Below are 19,841 nucleotides of genomic sequence, written 5' to 3'. Positions count from 1 at the left end.
ACTATTTTTCAATGAACATTAACCCAGTACCTAATATATACCAGGGTCCAAGTTAGGGGATCCAAAAAAGACAGAATTCCTAGAGGGCTTTCAGGCAACTTGGGTAGGGGTGAGAAAGGGTAAAGGAAGACTTTTTAAAAGGCAACTGAGAGAAATCCGGAGATCAGGGGTGGGGAATGGGTGTGGGCATGGAAGACAATTCTGGAGAGAGGAAGCCGGCTGGGGGCTCAGGGACAGAGCGAGTCACAGCCATTAGGTGTGAGTGTGGGGGTGAGGGTGGAAGACAGGAATCTGAGACATCTACTCTCGTAGACCAAATATGTCAAATTATCAAGCCCCATACCTGCCTGGAACTACAGATGCCAACTAGAACCACAGGAGGTAATTCTTGTCACGTTTCCGGGAGATGAGAAGACAAACACTGCACAGAGAGGCTGTAATAGTGTCCTGGGTCTCCAGTAACAAATTAAGACCAGGGGGCTTAAACGATGGGGATTTACTGTCTCGATGTTCTGGAAGCCACAAGTCTGAGATCAAACATGATTCATAGGGTTGGTTCCTTCAGAGGGCCATGAGGGAGAATCTATTCCACCCCTGTTGCTTAGCTTCCAGTGGTTTGCTGGCAATCTTTGGTGTTCCTCGGCTTGTAGACACATCACTCTGATCTCTGCCTTCATCCTCACATGGTATTCTACCTGTGTTTGTTTGTGTCCAAATTTCTTCTTTTTATAAGAATACCAGTCATATTGGGTTAGGGCCCATGCAAATGACCTCATCTTAACTTGATTACCTCTGTAAAGACTCTTTCCAAATAAGGTCGCTTGCTGAGGTACTGGGGGTTAGGACTCTAACCTATCCTTTTTGGGGGGCTGGGGAGCACAATTCAACCCATAACAGGGACACCGTAGATTACAAGAGTTGGTTGATGGAAATATTTTAGAATGACCCAGAAGTCCCTGAGTAATGACACAGTTTCCAGATGGTTTTTACAACTCACCCTGGGCAGTTAAGGAAGCAGAACAAAGCAGTTGCATTGCTGTTAGGTTGAGAAGCCAACCTATACTTTTCATGATGGGACAGGCAAGAAAACTACCCACCATCGGTGCTGTGGGAGTGGTTTTCTTCAGTAGTAAATTAGTTTGCTAAAGGAGCGCTAACAAAATACCACAGACTGTGTGACTTAAACAACAGAAATCTATTTTCTCACCATTCTGGAGACTGGAAGTTCAAGATCAAGGTGCTGGCAGGGCTTCTCCTGAGGCCTCTCTCCTTGGCTTGTAAAAAGCTGTCTTCTCACTGTGTCCTCACATGGCCTTTCGTCCTCACGAACATACGACTGGTTCTGTTCTTCTTATAAGGACACCAGTCCTACTGGATTAGGGCTAACACTAACAGCCTCATTTTAACTCATTTACCTCTTAAAAGACCATATCTCCAGATATGGATACGTTTTCAGATGCTGGAAGTTGGGATTTCAACCTATGAATTTTGGACGTACACAATTCAACCCACAAGTAGCTGTAGAGGAAGTCGCTGTTCTGGCTTAGAGGAACAGGCTGTTAATTTTAGGTTGGTCTTGAAGATGAGCAGATGAATAGCTCTTCCATGGGGAGGCTATGGGGTGATTCCTGGAGGAAGAGGTCTTAAACCCAGGCCATCCCAGAATGTCTCCTGATCCTTTAAGGTCCTGTCCCAGCGCCTCACCTTTTGGTGGGCGGATCCTTTCCCCTCTCACAGGTTGTACATCCATCCTCAGGTCTGTGGGGACACGGCTCTGGAAAGGCTGCTCTCCACACCCCCCACCCCCACCCCCTTCAGGGTACAGTGGCTGCCGGCCCCTGGGGCCAAGCAGAGAGGACTTCTGTTTTGACTCTTCGTTTTCTCACATTTTCCCTTTAAATGTAGTCTGTCTTATATCTCTCTTTCTTATTTTTGTTTCTAACCCCCTCTGTTCCTCTTCAATGTAATTTTAAAGTGAAAACACATGGCTGCAAAACCAGGTCTCTCCATTTACTCAGCTGCACCTACTTATTCAATTTAAACTGGAAGGCTAGTTTACAAACTTTCAAAAATAAGTCCTGGGCCAATGTGGAGAACTGTATAAACATAGGTCTAATTTCATTTCTACTTGTTTCGTTTTTTTTTTTTCCCTCTCTTGCAAATGACCTTCCTAGTATAAAAGCCAGAACATATACATGCACACACACATATACACTTTTTCTTTCTGGAAGTTCCTCCTTGATTTCTAATTCTGTAACAAAATAAACAGGTCTTGAACAGAAAATGAGAGTTTTTAAGAGACGGTTTCCAGCAAACTGTCAGTTAACATTAGTGACATCATTCAACACAATATCAGTTTAAAGGGCTTCAGGATAGAGTGTTTGATTGTTCGAATAATGACTAACTGGGTAAGTGAATTCTGCTGTCTCTCCATGAAAGACACACATGCGCTAGTTTATCTAACTGTTAATCCTAATCCTTTTTCATTTTTGGAAGGAAAAGAAAGGCAACTTCGGAAAATAGGGCAAAGAAGAACATTTCTGGTAGTCCAGCTGTTCATATTTTGGTATAAGGGAGGCAAAATGAGAAAATTAACTAACCCTGAAATACTGTGGAAATAGATTCAAGTTGCTTTATCCTAAAACGATCAATCTTCTAGCCATTTAAGTTCCTTATTGGACCCCACCCACCCATAACATTTTGGTCATACCCTTCTGAAACATATAGAATGATCACAAAGAGTCATATTCAATTATATTATTTATCTCCTATGTGTAGGGCTCAGGACCACACATTTTCACATAGTGTCTTATGTGACCCTCACAAAGACCCTGTTAAGAAACTTGCCTGAGATGACCTTAGCAGATAAGGGGTAGAAGATTCAAAACCTTGTCTTGTGAAGGCAATGCTTCTGCTCTCAGCTGAGAGGGATATACAAGTCTGGGATTCTGTCATAGTCTCAAGTGTCACAAATGACCCTCCATAAAGCAATTGTTATGGACTGAATAGTGTCCTCCCAGAATACATACATCGAATCCCTAACCCCCAGCACCTCAGGATGTGAGCTTATTTGGAGATAAAGCCTATAAGGAGGTAACTGAGGTTAATGAGGTCATAAGAGTGGGGCCCTAATCCAATAGAACTGGTGTCCTTATAGGAATAGGAAGAGACAACAGAGATGTCTGAGAACAAAGAGAAAAAAGGCCATATGAAGACACAGCAGGAAGATAGCCATCTATAAGCCAGGAAGAGAGACCTCACCAGAAAAGCATCCCTGGGGCACATTGATATTAGAAGTCTAATTTTCTGTTGTTTAAACCTGTGGTATTTTTGTTATGGTAGCCTGAGCAGACTGATACAAATTCATTGGCGAGTCTTGGTTGGAGGCTACTTCCCTCGTTTTATCCCATTTAGGGAACAAAACTCTTGTCCTTAATGGTGCCATAAGTTTCTCTCTGTGCAGAGACCTCTATGACAAAACCTGGAGAATTTCTTGAATTTAGGACTTTATGGAAGAAATCAAAGATTAGACCCACGTTTGGAAATGAAAACCATAACCACACAATGTGAAAAGTACTACCCATGAAACACCGCAAATTATAAAATGAACTTCTATTTCTTGCCTGATATAAAAGTTGGTGAAGCTCTTCACCGGGTAAGACTTAAGGAGTTACTCTGATGAAATTTAAATCCTATCCCTCTTCATGCTCTGTTAGGGTCGCCTCACTCTTGTCCCAGCCCAGCTCATATCTCAATGGCAGATTTATACACCAGGATGTTCTTTCCTTACAGAAAAAATTGATCGATAGATGTGTTATTATTAGGGTTCATTTTCAGAATATCATGTTATCGACATTATTTCTTTTTTTTAAGTTTATTTATCCTGAGAGAGAGAGAGGGTCAGAAAGACAATCCCAAGTAGGCTCCCTACTGTTGGCACAGAGCCTGATGGGGGGCTTGATATGAACCACAGGACCCGAGCTGAAATCAAGAGTCAGCCGCTCAACCGACTGAGCCACCCAGGCGCCCCTTATCAACATTATTCCTAAGGAAACGTCCTCCTTGCTATATTTTCTGCTAAACACTTGAAACTGAGTATTCATTATTTCCTTCTCAGTCAGCTGGGTGATTCCTGTCCTTGCCACTTGATATTCTGCTTTACTTTGCCAGCTCTTCAGCACAAGAGCAACTCCTGCTTGGGGTCCCCCGGAAAGCAGAACTCCTATCTGAGCCAAAGCCCCCCCCTGTGTGATATAATTTCACATCCCTCCAGCTGTGGACATTCCAGGGTGTTTTTTTTTTCAAAAGCCATTGTATGCCCATTCTTCTATGGGCCACCCCCTGATGAAGTCCAGAAAGATAGCTATTCATTATTAATCCTGACTGCTTTCCAAACAGCTGTGGAAAACGTAGGCCAAATCTACTGATGCTTAGTCATTGAGCATTTTTTGTTGCCTGATCCTGTAAGACCTTCTCTTTTGTGTACACGATCTCACTCCTCTAGCTCTGGGTTTGGTAACAATCAGAAATGAAAACAAGCATGAGACAGTTGGAGGTAACACAACAAGTACGGCACTCAAGAAGCTTCTTGTGAGTTCATTACATTTAAGTTTCTTTGCCTGAGAAAAACTTACAATGTATAGTAGATGGCAAATGGAAGCCCGAACTTTGTTTTTTTTTTCTACTAATGAAGTGGAGTTGGGGATATGGTGGGATGTGGTATAGTTTCAGGAACAGAGGTTGTGAGCAAGGGAGATGATCCTCCCTGACAATTCTGCAGGCTCCCCGGTCCCAGGACAGCTGTCCATCTGGGACCAATCACCTTTCCTCATCGGATTGGCCATCTTAAACTGAACAAAGCCCTAAGAAAATAAATTTTGTATTTAAGCAGTTTATTGGCTTTCTTTTTATTTATTTTTTTTTAAGAGAGAAACAAAAACAAACTGTAATGCTGCGCACTGGAGAGGAGAGGGTTGCTCTGTAGCGAAAGGTGGGGGAGTAGGGATCCTCATACCTCCAGGCAGGAACGGTTTCTGCAGATAAGGAAGAGAGAGGTGCCTGGTCTGGCTCCTTAAGGAACTGAGAGTCCCTTATCAGTCTCTCAGAAGACAACACAAGGACCCTAGATTGCTTTATCACTGGTATGGGTTGAACTGTGCACAAAGACACAGCCCTAAAATTCGTATGTTGAAGTCCTAACCCCCCACTACTCAGAATGTGACTATTTGGAATTAGGGTCTTTAAAGTGATAATTACAGTTAAATGAGGCCATTTGGATGGGTCCTAATCTGGTGACGTGACAAGTGTCCTTATAAGAGAAGGAGATTAGGCCACAGACTTGCACAGGAGGATGACAGCCATCTACAACAGGCCTCAGAGGAAACCAATCCTACAGACCACCTTGACTGCAGACTCTAGCCTCCAGAACTGTGAGAAAATTAATTTCTGTTGTTTAAGCCTCCTAGTTCTGTTATGGCTGCCCTGGCAAATCAATACAACCACCAATCATTGCCCTACCCACTTCAGAGGAGACCTCTGTCCAGGACTTGATTTCCATCTTTATGTTAACCCCACATATCAGATATTATTATTGTTGTTGTATTATTCAATCAGTGCCTGTTTACATTTATTCATGTATTTACCATGTTCTTGCATAGGATTCCTTCTTGCATCTCAGACCTTTCTCTCTGTGATCCTTTTTGTTCTGTTTGAAGAATTAAGTTCCTTTGTGAAGTTCTGTTATAATTATGCTCTCAGTATTTTACCTGAAAATGTCTTCATTTTATTCTAATTCTTGAATGATAGTTATGCCATGTAAACATATTCATTAGTTGTTTCCCTCCTACTATTTTGAAAATGTTGTTCCCTTGTTTCTCTTGTCAAGAAGTCTACTTTCTGTCTGATTTTTATTGTCTTGAAGGATGATACGTCTTTTCTCTCTTGGGATCTTTGTTTTGGGTGATTCATTGTGTTTTCTGCTGCAGCAGATTCATGTTTTTCATCAATTTTGGAAAAGTCTCAACTGTTACCTCTTTGAATATTGCTTTCCTCCCATTCTTTGGAACTTTGACTGGACATGTAGAACTTTTCATTCTACCTTACATGTTTCCATATATTTTATCTCTTTGCTTTCTATCTTGCTATTCTAGTCGATTTCCTCAGATCTAAATTTCAATACACTGATTTTTCTTCTGCTAAGTCTAATTTGCTGTGTAACCTGTCCATTAAGCATTATATTTTACTAATTGCATTTTTTATCCCCTTAAAGTTTGATTTAAGGAAACCAGCTTGGTCTTTTGGAGAGTGCATTTTTCATATTCATCTTCCTTTTCCCTTTTGGATTCCTTAAAGAATAACTAAAAGAACTTTATGATATAAAAATACACATTAAAAAACATAGAACAGGGGTGCCTGGGTGACTCAGTCGGTTGAGCACCCAACTTCGACTCAGATCATGATCTCACAGTTTGTGACTTCAAGACCCACATTGGGCTCTCTGTTGTCAGTGCAAAGCCTGCTTTGGATCCTCTGTCCTCCTCTCTCTCTGTACCTCCCTTGCTCATGCTCTCCCTGTCTCTCAAAAATAAATAAAGTTAGTTAGAAAATAAAAAATAAAAAACATAGAACCTATTAAATTATTTAAACCATTTTGATTTTGACAATTCCAATATCTGTAGTATTTAGGAGTCTAATTCTGCTGGTAATCAATCACCTTGTTTCTTGTGGTATGTTTCCTTTGTGTGTGTGTGTGTGTGTGTGTGTGCGCGTGTGCATGTGCTTGTATTCCATGCAAATTTAACCATACGGAATTGCTGCAGACTGAGGGTCCATTTGTCCATGTCCCCAGGGACAATTTAGATTTATTTTTTTAGTGCCCAAGGAAGTATGAAACTAAGACCTCTTTGAATGGAAGTGTTGGCTTGGGACTTTCAGCATCACACAGGTAGTGGGCTGGGCTATGATTATGAATTGTCCATGGACACTCTTTCCTCTTCGCTACACAGAGCCAAAGCAAGTCAGAAAAATTCCTTGGCTTTGTTTTTTTCAGGTCATCTTAAGAATAGCCTTTCAGGGCACCTGGGTGGCTCAGTTGGTTAAGCGTCTGACTCTTGACTTAGACTCAGGTCATGATCTCACAGTTCGGGAGACAGAGACCCTCATGGGGCCCCATGCTAACAGTTTGTGGAGCCTGCTTTGGGATTCTCCCTCTCTCTTTCTTTCTGCCTTTCCCCCACTCTCTCTCTCTCTCTCTCTCTCTCTCTCTCTCAAAATAGGCAAATAAACTTAAAAAAAGAAGAAGAGGCTTTCACTTTAGGAATTCTGGCTTTATGTGAGTGTAGTTCTGTTCTAGCTCTTTACTTTGACAGATCTAAGCTTTATCTTTTGGTTCCCACAGGGCCTTAAAAACTGGGGATTTGCAAATGACTTTAAGGTAGTAGTATTTGTAGAATTTGCCTCTCTGGATTCATGACTCAGCTTTGTTTTTGGCCTCCGGTGACCTCCCTTAGGTTTTTGTCAACTCCAGTATTTTTAGATGTTTTGTAGTGGAATGGTTGTTAAATAGCTAAGCTTCCATATTGCCAAAATAGAACCTAAATGGTTTGCTCTGATTTTTGCCACAATTTTTACATCTATTTGCTCCTTTGATTATGTACCTTTCTTTATAAAATAAAAGTGTAGTTTACCCAATTTTCTCAAAGAGTTACCCCAACATCCCTGTGCCAATAGCTCACATGCCTTTTCATTTACTTAGTTTTCCCTCTAAACTTGTGCCAGTTTTCTCCTTAGAACTTCGGATCTGGATTTCTCATTATACTATATGAGGAACAACTGGATCTCATTTCCAAACATTGGCCACTTCCGTACTTCCTTTTACATTATGAAGAAATCTGGCAAGGATAATGCAACAAATCTTTGCATTTTTCTTGGCCTATCTATGGACCAAACAGCGCCATTATAAATGCTGGTTTCTACTTACAAAAGTCAATATAGACACTCATGATCTCCTGACTTTGGAGACAGATGCTGGAAGTTCTTTGAAATGGAATTTGTTTGTTTGTTTGTTTGTTTGTTTTTATCCTCCTCATTTTTTAGTTTATAAATAAGTGGTCTGGTCTCACTTTTAGGTGAACTGACTGTAGGCTCCCTGTTCAGATTAAGTAGGAAGATGGCATTCTATGAATTAATGGTGAGTCATTTGTTGTGGAGGTCTGTCTCATAAACACAGACGCTCTCCAAGGAAATTTGGGCTCCTGGTACCAGGCGAACTGTTCAGTTTTTCAGCACTAGTTTGTTCTGCTTTAAGGGGCAGAGCTTGGGGTATGGTTGGAAGTTTCAGGGAGGTAGGTACATTTTCTTTTGTAACAAGAAGAGTAAAACATTCCAGATCTGTCCCACCAAGGAGCCAGAGCTCTGTGCTCACCATCCCTTCCAGGACCAGTAGGAGGCTCCTGTTGGGAAGCCCACAGTCCATGCTATTGATAAGGATGAAAACAGACTCTTACCACCAGAAAGAGCTTGCGTCCATCTGTATTATAACATATTAGTGAAATTTAAGCGTCAGGAAACCACTTCCCGCCCCAACACAGGCAGACACGTTCTGTGACATTCATTTCTGATTCCCCAAGGCAAACCCATGCATTCAGAGTTGGGGGACATGAGAGGGACTCTGCTGCCTGAGTCCGATGTGTCACGAGATGCTCCCGAAGTTCTGAGGGGCTGACGTGGGCACTACATAATAGCTACTTTCAGGATCGTCCAGGTTGGAGCCACCTCTTCTAGGCTGTGTGTGTGGCAGGTGCAGCCCCCAGGAATACTCTGGTTTTGCCTGTAGCGCTCGCCATGTGAAACCACCACACAGAAGGAAGAGAACTTCCCCAAGGGTGGGAGGTCACCGCTCTCCTCCCTTTCATCCTCTTGTCAGCTAAAATCCCCACCTGTCAGGCCTCAGCTTCCTTCCAGGAAGCCTGACCCAGCCCCAGCCCCAGCCCTGGCCAGGATCCCTGCTCTGTGTTCCCTGCACTCTGCTCACAGCTGTACTGAAGCAGTGATCACAGTATCTACCGGCTTCTAGGATTCTAGCTTACCTTGTGATATTCGAATAAGGTTACCAGAACTGTTCGTGTGATACCGACTTTTTGGAATTTTATTCTGAAGTCATATTCATTTATACCTTGCTGTGCAATTACATAGAAATAAAGACACGCAGTCTTTCCATTTCAAGTTAAACAAAGGTTCATGTGTGTAGAAAATGCTCTGATCACATCCCTCCTTGGTGTCAAACCCTTCCCAAAAGATCTCTCTTTAATTCCCATCTTTTCTTCTGATTATTTGTTCATCTCCTCTCAAAGCAGGTTTGGATTCCAATTTACCTCACGAGGCTGGAGAATCACTTAGAATGAGGGTAGGTGGAAAGGCACAGTGAAGCAAACACATGGGGGATGCAGGGAGGGGATTAGGAGAGAGAGGGGAGGGGAAGGGAGGGGGGGGAGGAGGGGAGAGGGAGAGGGACGGGTGAGGAGAGGTGGGAAGAGGAGGGAGGAGTTTTCAGGCTCACTCCCAGCTCTTCACCTGGAGCCAGGCATAGCCAACCCTCTCCCAGAGGTGAGTTCCTTCCCTCCCCTGCCTCTCATCCCCACACCCCTGTTTTCCTTTTCAGCTGAAGCCAGTCCCCTAGGGCCTGATCTCTCCTGCCTAGGAAAATTGATTTTAGCCTGGACCTTCTTCCTTGATCATCCTACATGAAGAAAGTGGTTGCAAAGGACCTCAGGCTTGGGCCCTAGACCTCTCTTGGCAAGAACAGAGATGGAGGCTAATATGGAACATAGCTATTGAGCTATAGGTACAATAGTTCGAATATAGCTTATTTAAAAATAGAATAGCATTACCAGAGCTCTTTGGGGAGTCCATGATATACCGCCACAGAAGAAGAGAGCTGTGTTGTCATTTTCCTGTTTTGCCATCACCTCTCACAGCAGTTACACTTGATATTGACGTGATAAGTGGCTCCTTGGTCTCCCCACTGAACTGTTACCCCTGAGGGTTTTGCTTATGCTTGAAACCCAGGGCCTTGGACAAACCTTGGCAAATGGTAGAGTCTTAAAACTATCTGTCACACAAATAAATAAGTTAATGAACCGGGCAGACTTCAAGCCCAGCGAAGATACCAGCCAAGCTTCTGGACCTTCATGAAAGATCACGGTCCCATTTCTTATATTCATGATTTTCAGAACATCCAGATTTTCCCCCAACCCCCCACCCCCCCGCCGACTTGGGGGAGCACCTCTTCAGGCCCTGGTCTGGGAGGTCCTCTGCCCACGAGGACCATACAGTGTGATGACAGAGATGAGATTTCTGGAAGGCTGCAAACCTGGGTCTTGCTAATTTAGTGCTTCCAAGGGTTACACTCATTGAGCTGCTTTCACACTATATCCTTGGGTTTTACCCAATACTATTAAGGAAAAAGTCAAATAAAAACTGTCTATGCTGAAAAAGCAGTGCTCCTTTGATTTCTCAGTGTCTCTCATTTAAAAATGAATTAATTTCAGGGGTGCCTGGGTGGTTCAGTCGGTTGAGCGTCTGACTTCGGCTCAAGTCATGATCTCGCTGTTTGTGAGTTCGAGCCCCATGTCCGGCTCTGTGCTGACAGCCCAGAGCCTGGAGCCTGCTTTGAATTCTGTGTCCCCCTCTCTCTCAAAAATAAATAAACATTAAAAACATTAGAAAAAAGTAAGATGAATTAATTTCAGAGTTTACCGTGAGGAAACCTCTGTGTGTACCTATCTCTCTCTGGGCCTTAGGTCTGTTATGTGAAATTAGGAATGATGTTTCCTTACGTGGCTACTGTTGGGAAGGTAAGAAATAATGTTTTGAGATCACATAACAGTCTGAGGCACCCAGTAGGTACTCCATACGGCTGTTAATAACAACTCAGTGTATTTCTGATTATGCTTCTCCCTTTCTGTTTTTGGCTGGCCCTGCCAGAAAGCTCCAAACAAATCTGATGTCACAGCATCCACACCCCTCCTGGTTCGTAAAGCTGCTTTTCTTCGGGTTCTTATTGTCTATTTGTAAATCCCTGTGGCATGGGCCTGCATTTTGGGCCTGTTACCATCCTCCACCCTAGGGCCTTGTTCTTTTAACTATTCCAGCTCTATGAGGAAGCCTCTGGTCTCCTCACACAACACAAAACAGCACGAAGCAAAAATAAACCAATGCACATAGAAAACCACACCATGACCAGGTCCTCGGTGAGAACTAACCCTCGCTGGGGCTCCGGAACCCGCCGGGCCACCCACTGGGCTGAGGGCGCTGCCTCACAAATTCCTGTCCTCCCCAAAATAGCTCCTTCACTGTAGGCAACCGGGGTTTCCCACTTTCGCTTTGTGCTTAGCCTCTGGGACGTCTTCCTTTTGTGCCAGCTCCACAACGAATTTAAAATAGAGCTTCTGTATTTGACCCGACTTTCTACTTGTTCCATTTGGGAAGGGTGCTCAGGGCATCTGGCTTGCCACACAGCTTGAGATGGAGGAGGCTTTCCAATCCTTGTATAAATCACTTTTCTGCTTCAATTAACTGGATGGAGCTGGTTTTCTTTGCTTGTAAGAAGCCTGGCTGATGGAGAAAAGACTCCTTTTCCAAGGCTTTTGAGGGCGCCCTCTCCTGTGGGTGATCCTGGGAGGGAAGTGAGAGCAGAAATTGCCCATGGAGCCAGGATGCAAGGTGCTCGGCCCTTCTGGCTCTAGAAGCCCATTCTCCACCTCTCAGGACTGGACTAGGGGGATGTGCAGACAGGAAGACCCTCACAGGAGCAGCAAGGGATTTTTGATGGAACCTATGTTCTCTGTGGGCCAGGTTGAGCCAGAGGCTTTCTGCTGCCTCCAATAGACATAAATTTGTAATTTGTATCTAAGTGCTGTTCAACCTCCTAGACACACAGAGAGAGTTAATTTGCTTTGATTTACTTTAGCTTAGTTTGCTTTGGTCTTATCCTGGGTAGTGGATGGCACCTCACACCCACTGTGCCTTGGAAATGCCTCTTCCTGGATTTCTGGGTCTGCTCTGTTCCTGAGGGCAAATGTCAGCTCTAAATCAGGTATTTTGGGATTTCAGGAAATGGCTTTTCGAAAATATTCTGAGCACTGACTTTACTTGATCAAGAAAGACATGAAAAGTAATTGTTTGCCATTTCCTTAATTTCATTAGAACGGAAGTGTTTAGCACACACAAAGGCATAGTCTCAGGATAAGAGTACCCAGTCGCTAGTTTTTATTTGTCCGATTTCACTGTAGTCCAATGGCATCTTCCTCCTGGGCCTTCGGATCAGGCTTGGGGAATGCTGGTTGATTTCATGAGGTGGTTCGAGGCCCATTACCTTTTTTGTCCTCTGAGGGGGCACTGACCATGTTTGCTTGCCCTCAAGCAAGGCAAGCATCCTGAGGGCCTCCCTCATCCTGAACTTGCCACCTCTCTACCCCCAGTGAGGATGCCCAGCTTCTCTCCAGCCTGATCCATCTCTGGCTATCTTGGGTGTTGGATGGAAGGCAGAGGAGCAGAGTGGGAACACTGCCAGTTCTTCTGCATGTGTGGTGACCTCTCTGGCCATTAGCTTCCTGCTAAGGCAAAGGAGAAGGGCTGAGGGGGTATCTTGGGACCATGGTCTGTCACCCACAGCCCTCCCCAGGCATGGAGAACTTGACCCTTCCTGAGGCTACCTTCTGTCTGGGAAGAGCTGCTCCGACCTGTCCAGCCTGGGGTCCCTGGGTCTGCAGGAGCCAAAGCCCCTCTGTCTTCAGAGCAGTTCCCTTGGGTATCTCTTTCCTCCAGAGGAGAGAAAAGTCTGTACAGAGGCGTCCAAGCTTCTAACCGCAGCTTTCCCTACCAGGGTTTTGGCTCTAGAAGCAAGCAAGGAAAACATGTCATTATCCAAGAGAATCATCCCTCAGAGAAGGCCCTGCTAAGAAGTTGGATCTCCCAGTGGCGTTGAGTGGCTTCTTGTTTTTGTGTACTGACTGGGAAGGGGCATTATAAAAACAAACCAACAACCAGAATTAAACCAAACAAAATCTTTCTTTTCTTACTAGGTGCTAAACAGAGTTGAAATCCGCATTTATGTCTACACGTGGTGGCGGGAAGCTGTTGCCTCAGCCTCTTCTGTGGAGGGCTCAGATTCCATCAAAAAAGATCCACAGTGCCCCCACGCCCCACACCTTGAGTTTTGCCCTTGTCATAAGAGCACATGCCTGGGTGGCTGGGTGGCTTCCTCGTCTGGTAGTAATACCTCACAGTTCTGTAGCGCCTCATGATTTGCAAAGCATGCATCTTGTACAAGGGCTCTGTCTATTGTACACCTGAAAGGCCCGGCCTCAGACAGATTCAATCAGCTGCCCAAGTTCACAGAGCTGGTAAGCAGAGGAACTTGGACTCAGACCAAGTCCTCAAATCCCAACTTTATTATTTTTTTTTCCCGCATGACTCATACGTTCACTTATTCATTGGCTTATTCATTCATTCAATCAACATGTTCAACGGCTTAGCATGTAGGTTCACAGTGCAGTGGGAAAGACGGACACATAAATGACAGTGTCGATACAGTTTTGTGCTAAGTGCCTGGGACACCAAAAGGGAAAATCCCGACAGTTGAGCTGTCTTGTAGTGAGGGAAGATATGTGTCAGTGAGCAGTGGGAATACAGGAAGATGGGTGCCAAAGGAGAGCTGCACAGTCTTGTGCCCAGAGAGATGGGCACCAAAGGTGCCTTCCCCTGTGAGGATAGCGGGCTTCCTGGAGGAGAAGGCATTGGAACCAAGGCTGTCATTAGAAGAAAAGAGCGCTCATCAAGACAGGGCAGCCAAGACCATAAGGTCTACAGACCATAGGAGAAAGAGGCTACTGCCAGTGGTGGACCTTGGCTCTGACTGTGGGACAAGCTTAGGTCTCACAAATTCAGTGGTCACAAGAGTCCGTGTGAGACATGGCACATTTAACAATTTTAAAGTACTGTTTTCACTGAAGTATAGCATACACACAGAAAAGGACACAAATAACTACTGAACATACAGCTCAACGAATGTCGCTGGGTAGTGTACCCAGCTCATGAGAGAGAACCCAAGGCCCTAAGGTACAACTCTGGCCCTCCAGGATCCCCTACGTGGCCCTTACCTGTTACAATCTCTGACTGAAAGTCAGAGAAAATCACCGTCCCGTTTTTTTTTTAACAGCACGTGTCAGTGAACAGCGGCACCTTATGTCAACTCGAGCATGTACTCTTTTGTGTCTGGATTGTTCTAGTCGGCGTCTATGTTTGCTTATTTTTCCCCATGTCTACTTGATGGAGAAACACCGGCATTTCATTTGGATCTTTACCTAAACATGAGATCGCCGGGTCCTACGTAAGCTGGGAATATGCTTAGTTTTACTACCAAAAGTATATTGTGCCACATTTTTTTCAGCAGAGGTAGGGAGTTGGGGGCAGGGAACTGTGTTAGTCAAGGACGCTTTCATTTTATCTCAAGCACCAAAAACAAAGCTTTGATCAATTAAGTCAGGCAGGTCATTGGTCATTGAGTAAATCAGGGGTCCAGAATTGGGTCACCTGTAAGAATGAGGTCAATTTAGGTCCTCATGGGCTTGTGGCTGACAGACAAGTGTACATGATCTTTTATTTCCCATGGCTTTATCCTCAGCTGTTGTAAACGGGCTTTGTCTATGTAATGGGGAACATGATTGTCAGGAGTCTCTGGTTTCTTATTGACAGATTAGTGACACCAGAGGAGAATTGTTCTCCCCATCACTTCAGAATATCAACATTTCAAGGAAGGCTTTGGAAGACCTACCACTGCTCAGTCACTGAGGTCACCAGAATGGAGGTGATATAGTTGGACAGGCATGAGTCTAACAGGTCCCAAGGTTTGGGTTCCAGTAAATTACAGTACAAGAAAGGGAGGAAAACTACCCCTTTCCCCCAAATTCATAGAAGACAAATAGAGGATGCCAAGCAGATGAAATGGAGCATGTTCACTAGACTGTAGAAGGCAACGACTGTCTGAACTCTACTGAGAGCCAGGTTTTCCACTAGGTGCTTGACATACATTAAGAAAGCTGATTGTCAAAAACAACATGTAATGTAGATGTTACTATGCCCATTTGAACTCACAGTTAAAATGCGAGTTGATGAAGGAACTCACAGTTTACTTCCAGAGTGAGGAGCCCAGTTACTGGCTCATGCCTTCCATGCTTGAATTGACCAGAATACCAGGAGAAGTTCTTATCCCAAATCATCTGCCAGCTAGCTCCCCCTTTTTTCCCAACTGGATGAATATGATAAAAAGCAGTAATTCAAAAATGTATTTTCTTTCTTTTCTTTCTTTCTTTCCTTCCTTCTTTCTTTCTTTATTCTTTCTTTCTTTCTTTCTTTCTTCTTTCCTTTCTTTCTTGCTCTTTCTTTCTTTCTTTCTTTCTTTCCTTTGTAGCTATGGTAATTGCTATAACCAATGATCCCTTCAACTGTACTAGAAAAAGCCCATGACTGTGGTGGTAACTGGAGCATGGTGCTCTCTGGAAAGACCACAGAGCAGGGCAGGAGAGGACAGCCTGAGGCAGTGGAGAGAGGTAGGTTGGCAGGCTTTCGAGCATCACGGGCAACTGTGTCACTTGACCCAGGGATCTGGTATTTGTTATCCATACTTTCAGCCAGTCTACATTTGTTGGCAATTTATCTGAATCCAATACTCTCCTAAGGATCTAAGATAAAAGGATGCCATTGACTAAGGAGCTCGCAGTCCTGGGGGTGGGGGTGGGGGGTGGCGGAGGCAAGTAAGCTCGGACAATATTACTACTCAGCACTGGGACAGGGACATACCAGGTGTAGGCAAGCTAACTCAGCAGGTGGGGAGGGCCTCAGAGAGGAGGGAGCACTTGGGCTGAACCTGTAACAATAAGTACAAGTGTTATGATGCTGTAAGTTACTTCAAAATATGCACTAGAGACATCGGGATAGTATGTGCTTATTCGTACTGCATTCTGAGGGGCGGTCAGTTACTCTGATCAGAGCTTTACAGTCCAGATCAGAGATTTACATTCCAGACTCAATGTAAGTCAGGGCCCAGAGCTCCAGCTTCCTTATTCCAAAAGGAACCAGAAGCTTTTTTTTTATTAAGTTAGGATAGTGAATGTTAAGAATGACTTTTCAGTGGGGGATATTATTGCCTTCTGAATTAGCATAAGGGATATTACAAAGGGTCTCTCATTGATGACAGTGGTGGTATTGAATACATGTGAATCCAGTTATGCACTGGCTGCAGTATTTTAGAGACCTTTCCTGCCTCTCCATAACCAGGGTGTAAGAATCCACTGAGGTCTTTATACTCTTATGCGGGTGCCTGAGGCTGATACCTAAATGGATTGGCAGATTCTGAAGCCATCACAAGGCTGATAGGATCCTGCTCCTATACAGAATGCCCGTGTCTGCTTTCAGTATACTTTCTATGTCAAACGGTTGTCAGATCGTCTAGAAAGGCACTGGAATTCACCAAGCTCACAGAATAATTCTGATGGGTCTTCTACTTGCCTGCCTGCTAAAATGTGCTCGCTGAAAAGGTATCTCTACACGTGGAAGATATTGGTCCTGAAAGTTGTTTTCCTGATAATATATTGTGCACGTGGGGTTTGGATACTACCTTCACATGCCAGAAAGATGGCGCGGGACCAGATTGGTTTAGGTCAATCTGCAACAAGGAGTTCAAGCAGATAGTGCAGGCAGAGGGGTGCTCTCTGGGCAGGGAGGACACTAGGGACCAAGGCACAGGGAAGTTCTCAGGGGCTTGTAAATAGGTGGGTTCCCCTGAGGGAGGGATAATGAGAATGTTTCCCTCCTGAAGGACTCTCATGCTCTGCTGGGTTTGGATTTCAGCCCTCACATCGGTGTTGTTGAAAACGTGCCCCAGATGACCTGTGCCGGAATCACTTGGCGGGGATGGGGCCTAGAGTAAGCTCTCTTTTTTAAGAGCACAAGTTCCCCAGGCGAGTTTTCGCCCATCAGAGTTTAAAGAAAACCACTGCAAGGTGCTCGGCTGCGGGATGACTGGGTGGTGGTGCACCAGACCATCTAGGAGCAAGGCCAAGTGTGGCGGGAGGGTCTGGCTGGAGACCCGGATACAGGCCGGGAGGTTCTGGTGACAGTTCGGATAGATGGTTCTGGAAGTGGGGAGTTGGTTTAAAGAGCGCGGGTAGCCAGCCTGACTGAACGACTGATGGGCTGCCAGGAGGCTGGTTGAGCGAGCCGGCTGGGCTTACGGTGGCTGACAGATGTCTGGCTTGGGGACAGAGTGGAGAGTGACAGGAGCAAGTCTCTCTCGGGTGGCTGTTGGTTGTCCTTCTGGTCTCGAGCACGTAGACGGAGGCTTACGTGCAGTCCCGTCACGCCCTGGGCCTGTTGCCTGTGCCGAAACGGCGTGGAGTGACCGGGTCCCCGGAGCATCACCCCTGCCACCTGCCTGCCTGGCAGCTGCACCCCTCCTCCAGGTTGCTCGTCCCCTGCCTGTGGCATGCAGGCATGACATGATAAATTCTAGAACACACGGTTCAAACAAAAACAGCCTTATTCGATAACATTCACGTGATGAGCAGTTATATTCTTCACCATCACCTGCGTTTAGTTCCTTTTAAATAAAACACAGACTAACCCAAAAAGTGGATTATGTGGGAGAAAACAACAGGGCCGTTTCCCTCTGGTCACCGTTGCCCCAAATCCCTGCCAGATGGTCAAGCAGAGCAGCTCGTGTATCAGCAAATTACGGAACCTCATTAGGACCCTATTTCATGTTTTTAGATGCCACGGGCCTTTATATGAGGTGATGTTGATTTCTTAAACTTGTATGACAACATAATGAATGCGTGTTGGTGAAGTGTCCAATGAAATGTGAAACAATCGGTGAATTCTTTGCATATTTTATTTTTCTTTTTTTTGATTTCCAACTCACACACATCTGGCATATTTTACATCTTTGCAATAAAACATGGTTACAATAGCTTAAGGAATTTATATATCCAAAATATTTCACCATGATCTCAAGATGAAATGAACTTGTCTCCCAGATGTTCAGTATCCTCCCAATTCTAAGCTACAAACTCAAGATATTGCTTACAGCCTGGTGATGAATAACTTAATCATTACGCTGATTCCCCAGAATTTCAGAATCTCATAAATACAAACAACAATGAAGAAGGAATTCAGTGCTAAAACTTACTAATACAAGGTGGATGACAAATAAGTAATCACATCAATAAATAATGATATGTTTCTGGTGCAAAGTGCCAATACAAAGAACCCATTATCTTGTTTTATCTTTTTAAATAAATGACTGCAAGTGAGTGTAAATTCTGAGAAAATCACATTCCTGTAACATGCCTCATAGCCCTACCGACACAATATGTACATCTATGACGATACAGTCACCAAATATACAAAGAAGAAACATGAATAAAGTGTATATACCCCTGGGTGTATAACTTGATCAGTACAATGTATGGAAAATCATTTGACACCCATCATCTTATATCATAAAAGATGAAGTGCCTTAGGCTAAGAATGTGGCTTTAGGTGAGAATTTCACAAGAACCTAAAAGAATAGCCTCAGTTATTGTTATAATAAAGTCTGGCTTGTTATTAAAGAAACTAAGCTATTCAAGAACCAAAGAGAAAAAAAATCCAAAAATAGTTAGCATCAGATTCTCCTCCCCTAATGTACACACACTAAGCCAGCAGGATGAGTCTGGAAGAGATGTCCAGGAGTTGGGAAGTCATTACTATGGAACTAATGGGCGTGACTTCTATTTATACAAGAAAAACCGAGACCTCATCCCTAAGCCCCCTTTCTGCTGTGTCTTCAAATTATGAAGGGTAGGGCTGAATTTTCTGTGTCTAAAGTAGCAAAAATGGCAAATAATGGCTTAGTATCCAAATGCTTTATGAGCAAATTTCACTTAGAAGGGATGAATTTAGATTAAAAAGTGCAAACCATATTTTGGTGAAAATGTCAAAAATTACTGTTTGAGCCCAAATTCAACCCTTTCGTACAAGCTGTGTCCTTGGACGGATCTTTCTGTTTCATAGTCTGAATGCACCTGTTCCATCGAGACATCAGGATTAAAGAACATGCAAGTTGTAACTCCACAATAAAATTAAGAAACGTTTTGTTCTTTATACAAGGTTTTACTTTTACAAAAGTATCCCTTTAAATAAGATGCATCTGATGTACAAAGTATCAAACGTGTTTTTTTTTTTTTTTTTCTCAGCTTGAAAAGAGGCTGGAAATGGGATGCAGGTTAGGTTCAAAGCTTAAACTTTGTAACAACTGGACACAAGGTTCCTCAGAATTGTCAAAAGTCTCTTGTGAAGCGTCCTACTACCTTTTCTCAATAAACAACAATATATGAAATAATTACCAAAACATCTCCTAATTCATATAATTTACATGATATAAGCTTGCTTGGTAGCAGCTGGTGTTCAGTCGTGAAAAAACACACAAAGTAAAATGGCTGCTGACTACAATGTACAGCTATTGCTGGGTGTGATGGAATGCACAAACGGAGGTCGATGTAGACGAGTTTTTTCCCACCAGAGATATTGCCTTTCCATGCAGCACTTGTGCTCTCAGCTTTAACTTGGCTTTTGGTTCTTCACTTGTCTTCAGTATCTGTTCTGATGCTCATAATGCCACCGGTTAAAATCTATATTAAAAGCTACGATGCTCCCAGAAGCCATGCCAGTGATCAGAGTCCTGGAAAAGCAGAGATGGTGGTTAAGAGCGATATGAAATCACTGATGTGGTTGCTGCTTTGCAG

General features: G+C 43.9%; 1 protein-coding gene across 5 annotated transcripts in view; it reads right to left on the bottom strand.

Annotated features, from left to right (window-relative positions):
- Positions 1-18,058: 18,058 nt before the first annotated feature.
- The window catches only part of NBEA (neurobeachin), a 673,234-nt gene continuing 671,451 nt past the window's right edge, over positions 18,059-19,841 (bottom strand). For all 5 annotated transcript variants that reach the window (XM_049646794.1, XM_049646795.1, XM_049646797.1 and 2 more), the window contains one exon: positions 18,059-19,777. In XM_049646794.1, coding sequence (XP_049502751.1) covers positions 19,687-19,777 — 91 coding nt within the window. In that variant the 3' untranslated portion in view covers positions 18,059-19,686. The remainder of the gene's footprint in view (positions 19,778-19,841) is intronic.

The sequence above is a fragment of the Panthera uncia genome (assembly GCF_023721935.1).
Source record: "Panthera uncia isolate 11264 chromosome A1 unlocalized genomic scaffold, Puncia_PCG_1.0 HiC_scaffold_16, whole genome shotgun sequence".
Taxonomy (NCBI): Eukaryota; Metazoa; Chordata; class Mammalia; order Carnivora; family Felidae; genus Panthera; species Panthera uncia.
Note: the sequence above shows the minus strand (reverse complement) of the source record. Positions and strands in the feature narration are given on the sequence as shown.